General features: G+C 34.8%; 1 protein-coding gene across 4 annotated transcripts; it reads right to left on the bottom strand.

Annotated features, from left to right (window-relative positions):
- Window positions 1-217: 217 nt before the first annotated feature.
- Window positions 218-6,191, bottom strand: LOC107914500 (uncharacterized). 4 transcript variants are annotated; one of them, XM_041102154.1, is made up of 2 exons: window positions 3,772-6,191; window positions 218-999 (listed from the first exon to the last, which is right to left on the bottom strand). In XM_041102154.1, exon 1 carries the CDS (start codon window positions 6,005-6,007, stop codon window positions 3,773-3,775), a length of 2,235 nt encoding a protein of 744 aa, XP_040958088.1. In that variant the 5' UTR covers window positions 6,008-6,191; the 3' UTR covers window positions 218-999; window position 3,772. The 4 variants fall into 4 exon arrangements, with proteins under 4 accessions (XP_040958088.1, XP_040958087.1, XP_016698921.1 ...); XM_041102153.1 differs by lacking the exon at window positions 218-999 and adding an exon at window positions 1,619-1,636; XM_016843432.2 differs by lacking the exon at window positions 218-999 and adding an exon at window positions 2,455-2,688.
- Between the last annotated feature and the right edge of the window lie 3,025 nt (window positions 6,192-9,216).

The following is a 9,216-nucleotide window of genomic DNA, read 5'->3' as shown; positions in this document are numbered from 1 at the left end:
AACGACGATATTCTGCAGCTAGGATTGCCCACTTTTCGCCTAATTCTTGATCGGAGCTCCGAAAATTGAATGTTCGGGTTGAAAGCCAATTGCGTAGCTTAGGCTGATAAAAAATGACCCCGATCTCAGTGTCACGAATTTCATCGTTGTAATAAACAACAACATTAAGTTGTCCACTCATTTTCAACCAAATAACCTGTTTAGAACATCTCTAGTAGAATGTCCACTTGCATTATAGAAAATACTATCCCAAATATCAAATATAACTTGACATCAGTAGAACAATTTAGACATTATAATTCTGAGAGATTTTTTTAAAAATGCGTGTTGTTAGAAGCGTTTTAAAGATAAAAACAACAGATGTAGCTTGGGATGTTTGAAAATAATACCTCGAGATTCTTAAGATACCTAAAAAATGAGGATTAGGATTCCCAGGTTTTAGAAACCTTTTAAGGGGCTAAAAATGATAGAGAAAACGCCCCGTTAGGTGTGCGCTTTTAGTGATGTGTCAAAAAGATACACTAAAAGCACGCCTTGTTGGACTAGTTTTCAACTGATGTGCCTGGGCAGCATGTTTTCCATCTCCTATTTTCAACCCCTTAAAAAGTTTCCAGAACTCGAGAATCTCAGTCCTCATTTTTCAGATATCCTAAGAATCTCGAGATATTTTCAGATTAACCCAGGCACAATGTTGTTTTCTTTTTCACTCGTTACCCACCCGGTTGCCTATATAAAGGGGGTTTGCTCCCCTTACTCCATCAACTTTCTCGGCCACCTCCCCTCGCCCCTAAAATCTTCTCTACACCATTGTTTATATTTTACTTTCAAGTTTTTTACTTTTTCGACGGATAGATTTTTCTATTTAAGGGAAAGAGTGTGCTAATTTTAAAGTGTATTTGAGTTCACGATGATGCAGTTGCGCTCCGAGATCCACATTTCATCTGTCGTGTCGAGACGGAAGCATTGCATTAAATGCTTATCGTATTGCAACTCTAAAACCTACAAACACAAACACAAATAAATTGGCCTCCCATTATTTCCAATGTCTACCTTAGACACAAACACAAATAAATCGACCTCCCACTATTTCCAACCTTAAAGCCTACAACCCAAAAATAAATCCTAAACCTTTAAAAACCTTAACAAACCCTAAAATACATTTACTACCCTAAAACCCTCAAATAAAACCTTAAACAAACAAAACCCTAAACAAATCTTAAGGCCCTTAAAAACCCTAAACCCTATCGAGGAAAAAAAGAGTGAAAACGAGTCCTCCAAAATCAGCCTATTCCAGTAAATATTTCAAAAATTGACCTATTCACTTAAATATTTGTTAAAAAATGGTTGTTTTTAAAGCTAATTTAGCCATAATATTAAGATAGAATATCGCTGTGTAATTAAACAAAATAATATATCATTGTGAAACAATACGAGGAGATATTAAAGTTCACAATTCGTATTTTCTCATATTTTTATTTTATATTTAAATAATTACAACAAGTTAATAATTAGTTTATATAAATTTTGTCCCCTCTATTAAACAAATGGGTAAATTAACCCCTATACATTAGAAAAAAAGTGCAAATTGATACTTCTGTTATAAGATCCATCTATGTGTCGTTAAGTGATGACTTAACTTTTTTTTAAAATAATTATACAAGTGACTTAGAAACAAATGATAGGTAGGATTAGGTAAAAGTACCATGTAAACCCTTGTATTAGAAGTTGGATTGCAATTTTGCCCCCTCTAGTCAAACAAATGGGCAAGTTAGTCCCTATACGTTAAATTAAATAACAAAGTAGTCCTATTAAAGATTCATCCATTTCTATTGTTAAGCACTGGTGGCTGAAAGACCAATCAGACACTAACATGTAACATGTCACGTGTACCTCATGCTGACATAACAAAACTCAAAAATTAAAAAAACCTAAAAAATTATAATTATTTAAAAAAAATCACATTTAGGATAAACCTGGACAAATGATTTTTTGAATAATTATAAAAATCTAAAAATATATAGAAAATTATTTTAAAATGTAAAAATTATATATACACCTAACATGTTTAAAGAATTTATATATACATATGTATATATATTCTTAATTAAGTTAATATTTTTAGTTAATCAAGTTGATGAGTACTATTTTATTATTATTTTTTATAATTAAATACACATATAATAGTAACATTGCATAATAATTTTTAATTAAATTTTAAAAGTTTAATAATTTATAATTTATTATAATTCTTAAATAATTTTCTATAATTTTGTTTAATTATTTTGTCTAAGTTCATTATGGACGGTTTTAATAATTCCAATATATTTTTATAATTTTTAATAATATTTTAATAATTTTCTATAATTTTGAACGTGATTTTTAAAATAATTATTTTTTGGGAGATTTTTAAATTTTTTTAAATATTTATTGACATAACAAAACACCATATCAGCATAAGATATAAGTGGCACATCTTATGTTTTCTGATTGCTCCACCATCCATGTCATCACTTAACATTAGAAATTAATGAATCTTTTAACAAAAAAACCATTTTGCTCTTTAATCTAACCTATAAAGATTAATTTACCTCTTTTTTTAGTAGAGGGGATAAAAAGCAACCCTACTTCTAATACTGGGCCTCCATGATACTTTTAACTAATCCTACCCATCCTTTAATTCCACATCACCTACAAAAAAAAAAAACAAATCATCACTTAACAGCTGATATAGATAAAAATTTTAACCTGGGTCAATTTCCACTTTTTTTTTACATATAAGGACTAATTTATCTATTTTTTTATTAAAATGTAATCTTCTCTTAAATACAAGAGCATTCATAGTCCTGGAATTTAAACCAGGAATTAAAACTAAGTTTTTTTTTCTTAGACCCACGACAATCCAATACAACAAATCTTTAAAGAGAATCAATGGGATGGATACTATGTAAATTTCTGAAGAAAGATGTATCCCCATTTAAAGAAGGATGGATCCTTCAATGTCTAAATTTAAGCAATTTATTTTAGACTTGAGTAGGGTGTTAATAAAACGGACCAGGCTTGAACAGGATTTTCTGCACATACTTCAACCAGTCTCGTGCATGAGATTTAGTGAATAAACATCTATACTCATCAAGTGAACCCCATGTATCCCTATAACATTAAATCAAGCTTTGGGTTTAAATCTCTGCTCAGGTACAAAGTATTTTTAAGCACAATTTTTGTCTCATTTCATCGGATTTCAATTTATATATATTTCAACTTTGGTTTCAGTAGTTTCCTCGATCAACTCAAATTTCTGCTAGACTAAGTCCCCCCCCCCCCCCAAATAGAAGACTAAAATTGAATCATATTTATTAGAAACCGACTAATCGAAAAAGAAACCTTTCAAACCATGTCTGCCCAAATCCCCATTGTTGACAGACTTGCTATAGTACAATAACCAGTTCATAACAAGACATATAATCCAGCGGAGTCCTCATCTAACTTATCCACTGAAGAGATAGATTGAAGCATCCATTTCGGTTCTCAGCATTTTCCAGTGAAGTCCTTAAGTAAAACAGGTAAATCAGAATTAAGTATGGACCTCTTAATATGAAACACAAAATTTCGAGAACCTAAACTATCTGCTGCTACTAACTTTGCAAATCAAATCTGCCATATAGTGAGCCAACTAGAACAAAAGCCTCCATTCGTAGATGCCGCGCATGATGCATACTGTTTAACATATAAATAAGAGTAGTTCTGCACTACATAAAAATTTACTAGACATACCTTACTGACTAGACATTCCAGATTCATTTGGAACACATTCTGGAGTACCTGCTGAAACCTTTCGGTTGCAAAGCTCTTTGAGAAGTTTAACTTCATTCTCTGCGTTAGTCAATTTGTCACTCAGAAGAGAAACTGCATCCCTGTGTGCATCGAATTTCCTTATCCACCCAGCTTCAAAATCCTTTATCTTATTCTCAATTAACAGTCTATTAAGCCTGTCTTCTTCTTCTTGTTTCAGACGCAGCTTTTCTATTTCCCTGGTGCTCAGAACTAAGCCCCCAGAACCAGTGACATCTTTGTAAAGTGGTTCATCAGGCAGGGGACAACGTGCTCTATACTCAGCAAAAGTTCTGTTTGTTTCCTTCAAAGCCTTTCTGTATCCATCTAAAAGGTTTTCCATCAAATAGAGCTCACGCTCAAGCCTATAAACCTCCATCTGTCTCTTCTGCTGCTCTTCAAATTTGGCCTTCTGCAAATGCTCGATAAGGGTATCCCTCCGTTGCAACTCATGGAGCAACACTTGTTGGTGCATACTCGAATCTCCACAAGCCTGGTCTTTCGCAGCATACAACATTCTTGCTTTGTCCATCCAATGCTGCATTTGTTCCATGCACGTATCAAAATCAGATGACTTATCCCATTGCTCATCAGTTCTCAACCTCTTATTGCTAAGATTCAAGGAATTATGAGATATATCATTCTCATGACCAATCTCTCTCTTGTTACCATTACTCAGAAATGATGAGACAGCAGGAACTGTCCGAGCATCGACCCTGGAGACAAGGAACTCCCCTGATGAGTTATCGCGAATGTGCAAGCCAGTTGTAAAAGGGACATCGGCAGTTTCCATTCCTTCAAGAAGATTTGCCGAGTGCACAGCCTCCAAATTGTCACCTTTTGGGGAAATAGTAAAGCCTTCTTCATGCTGCTCCTCTTGTTCATCTTGTACATCCTGTTCCTCGTGATCCTCTTGTTCCTCTACATTTCCTCCTCCTCCCTCTTCCATCTCTCCTTCCTCTCCTTTTTCTTGTTTCCTTTCTTCCACCATATCAACATCACCAAGATTACACGGTCTTAAGAAATTCTCCCCACCCACATCCATATAGCTGTCTCCATCCAAATTCCACTGTACGTCTTGAGGTCCATCCCCCTTACTTTCCTCACAATCCATAGCATCCTCATCCCCCACAGCAGCCTCCTTTTCAGCATCATCTTTATTCATCAAATTATCCTGCCCACCAAGACTCAACTCAATATTATGCTCCTCCAACTGTGATCCCCCGTGAGATTCATCAACCAAATCAGCAGACGTCTTGAAATCCTCAGGAACGTTATGCTCTTCCTCTTCCTCCTTGGCCTCATAAGCATCCTTTTCTGGTTTCTCCAGCAGCAACTCTTCTTTCTGGTATTTTATCAAACACTGCATGTGCGAGGCATAGTAACAATTCCCTAATTTAGGGGCAGACGTGAGCTCTTTCTCCACCATAAACCAAATCAAACCAGCCCAATCTATCTTCTCGAAATGGCCTTCTTTAATCATTTTAGTCCAGTTCAACACCTCCGCTGGCATCATCCACGTATCCTCGTGCAAAAGCACCCAATTTGAGACAAATTCCTCAAGAAAGGCTACCGATTCCTTTGACTCTTCAATATCAAGGATGCTATCCTTATCCTTATCCTTCTTCACAGATAAATTCAAAGCACGGGCTAAGTCGGCCCGGTTGACCCCAATGCGATAGCCATTAACGTAGCTACCGCGCGATTGCGGGTTGTACGTAGCGATTAACTGCGCGATCAGATCGGCTCGAAGGTTTCCATCGAAATCCAAATGAACAAAATCCCACAAACCAAGTCGCTTGAGGAGGCTTTCGTGCGAAGAAAAATCTAGGGTTTTGTTGGGGAGAAAGGGAATGGGGTTGAAGACTTCAGTCAGCATCTCGAGCTTCTTCTGGGCCTTCTTCTCTTGAGCGCGTCTCTTGGTTGCGGCCTTCTTCCGTTTAGGACCCCCGCCACGGCGAGAGCCAGTGGGGGTGGTGACATGGAGGTCGGTGTTGGGTGGAGAAGAAGGAACAGACAGATCCGGGTAGTCAGCGTTGGGTTCATCTTCGAGTAGATCTTCTTGATCATCGAGCTTGTCTTGGGATGGAAGGGTTTCAGGGAGCGATTCCTGGGGAGGGTTAGGGTTTTCGATGGGGTCTGGTTGGGATTGATCTGGACAGTCACTGGGGGAGGCCATGGGGATGAAGGTGAACTTGGGGTTGAATCAAAGATGAGATCAGAGACACAAGGTTAGGTTGGGACTTGGGGGATAGGAACTGGCATTACACGAGACGGAAGCGACGATTTACGACTTCTTCCCTAAACCTTTCACGCCCCTACCTTGATACAAACAAATATTATCGTGTGTTAGTTAAGAAGCAATAAATAAAACTGCAGTCATTTGAAACCCATCATTTATTCCCATTTTCCAAAACCTTTTTTTAGAATAAAAAAATAGAAAAATATTTGCTCTAATGTTCCTATACCAAATTCTAATATTTTCTATTTTATTTTTTTATTTTTCACTTTTATATTAAACATTTTAATATTGTTTAGGAATATTGTTTACTTAGGGTTAGTTTGGATGGGCGGTGTGTTTACCTCCGATGAGGTTAAAAACAGCGGTGGCAATGAGATTAGTTACTGTAGCGGTGAGATTGGATACTGTAGCGGTGAGATTAGAAACAATGGTGGAGTGTGTGTTTGGATTCAAACGCAACTGTAACGGTGATGTGAGAATAAAAAATGATTATTAAGGACATCAGATTAGAATTGATATATAATAGAAGTTATTTAAATTATTTAACTTTTTTAAAATTATTAAAATATGTGAATTTATAAATTAATTTAATAAAATATTAAAATGTATCTTCTAATATTTTAATGAATTATATAATTAATTTAAATTATTTATTAAATAATATGATAATTATTTTTAATTTTTTTATAGTTAAATAATTTTTATAACAATGATAAATATTATTTTCACAAATAGTAACATTATACTTGGATCAAATTTTGAAGTATCTAAACGGATGATTTTTAATAATAAAAAATATAGTAACATAAGACATAACAAGTTTCATTATTACTAGAAATTAGGTTATGATACAAAATGTTTTTACAAATATGGATTCATTAAACTAGTTGCAATGGTTTCCCTTAACATCGTGATTTCAAGGTCACTTTCTCTGTTAGAAGAACTCGATTCACCTCTGTCAAACTGGCCTGAAGAGACTGGCATGTCGAGTATATTCTCAAATTCTCGAAAATCCTCATCATTTGACCAAGCATGTCTTTGAATGTAATTATGCAAAACCATTGTTGCAATAACTATTAAAACATGCTTGTCGAATGAATAACTTGGAATATCTCTTAATATTGGCCATTTTTTTCCACACTCCAAATGTTCGTTCAATCACAGAGCATAATGAAGAATGGGCATGATTAAAGATTTCTTTTTTTCCAGATGCTTGATGATTACCTTGACGAAAATCAGGTAAATGATATCGTTCCCCCTATATGGACCTAGAAAACCTGTCATTTGTGGATATCCTGAATCCACAAGATAATATTTTTCTACAAAAAAGTAAAACATAATATAACGTTTAAAAATAAATTAAAAATTTTAATATTTTTTATGTAAAAAGTAATTAAAAAATTAAAGTTCAACCTAGTGGAAGGTGTGGAAACTTCAACTCTTGCTTTCTAAGTGCTTGCAAAAAAATTCTACTATCATGTGTTGTTCCTTCCCAACCAGGAAATGCAAAAATAAAGCACATGTTGAAGTCACAAACTGCCATAATATTTTGAGCTGGTTCACCTTTCCGTCCGATATAAGGTATTTGAGAAGAAGGCGAAATGCATGCTTTTATGTGTGTTCCATCTATGGCCCCAATACAATCCTTTAAAATAAATACAAGTAATGAGATAAAAGTTAGAAATAATTTATGTTTTAAAAATATAAAGATTGAGTAAATTTTACCTTAAAGTGAGGCCAATATCTAGTATCATGTCGAATATGGTTCGGTACTTCCTCGAATTGACCTTCAATGGGTTTAATCGTGTCTATTCTCATTCGAGCAAATATATGCAACATATCAGTAAAAATTTGACTAGCAGTTTCCTCAGATCGTTGAAATCGCTCTGTTGCATTTGAATTTGATTCTCTATTTCCAAGAATGTACAATGATAATGCTAACTTCTCCATCGCCGATACTTTCCCATTCTTTAAGCCATAATTTGTTTGCAAATCATGCAACAATCTGTGAAATATATTTTTTGGCATCCTAAAACTAATCATGCTACGATCATCGTGCCCATTTAATACTTCGTCCACCCACATTTGACCTGTATAATTTGAATCCATACGCGGTTGCATAGTGAAATAAGTTTCATGGTGTACCAATACACTGCTTAACACATATTCTTCCTCCTCATGATAATTGTTATGCTCAACTTGGGTGACAATTGTGGCTATTCTTTGTTGAGCTTCTTCACTTAATTCAGAGGCATCATAATTCATATCAAAACTATTATACATATTGTTAAATTCGTCCATAACCTGAAAAAGTAATCAAATGAAAATAAATTAACATTTCGTGACATTCTATACAACACAGAAACTTGATTAAAAGCATAGCATAAAAATACCAAACATAAAAAGTATCATACATTAGTTTTACATATAAAAAAGTAGTATAATTATATTACAATAATAATTCTAATGAGCTTATGGTGGAGGTGGTTGATGGTATGGTTGGAAGGGAAATGAGGATGTTGCTACCAAGGACGAAAATGATACAATTGGATTTTGTTCAGCATACTCACATCGAAGCCACCAAACCCTATCATCTGGATCTAAGTTCAAAAACACTTCTCGTTTCACCAGTATTTGGAATATTTTGGTGGCAAAATAGTACAATTTATCTTTTTTTGGAATTTCATCTCCCAAAGCACGCAAAGCATTCATTGCATTTGAAATAGTATATTGAGAGTGGGGAAAAATAATTTCATTCACTGACTTCCTTGGACTAGCCATACTCTCACACAATTTCTCACTCTGAGTAGTTAATGTATTTCTTGATGATTTTCTACTTGAACTTGATTTTTTTCCTTTACCGTGTACAGCCCCAAGTGTCTGCTTTCTTCGATTAGGAATTTCATGAAAAGGGTTTGATGGTACCTCATCAGGAGGAATACCTTCATTCTCGTTACTATGTTCATCTGAATCACCAAAACCCTCATTAGGTGCATCATCTCCCATAGGAGCCCCACTTGGAAGAACACCAGACGACGGTGCCCATGCGTTTTCTCCAGTAGCTACAATGCCAACAAACATTTGCCACATTAACTTATTCAATCGTGGTTCAATTCCTTTCTTCTTAAATCCTTTAAAATCAGGAT

This window comes from Gossypium hirsutum, chromosome D10, assembly GCF_007990345.1.
Source record: "Gossypium hirsutum isolate 1008001.06 chromosome D10, Gossypium_hirsutum_v2.1, whole genome shotgun sequence".
Lineage (NCBI taxonomy): Eukaryota > Viridiplantae > Streptophyta > Magnoliopsida > Malvales > Malvaceae > Gossypium > Gossypium hirsutum.
Note: the sequence above shows the minus strand (reverse complement) of the source record. Positions and strands in the feature narration are given on the sequence as shown.

What these genes read in the sequence shown, in the direction of transcription:
- LOC107914500 (XM_041102154.1), bottom strand. Translation starts at nt 6,007, where the DNA reads ATGGCCTCCCCCAGTGACTGTCCAGATCAATCCCAACCAGACCCCATC.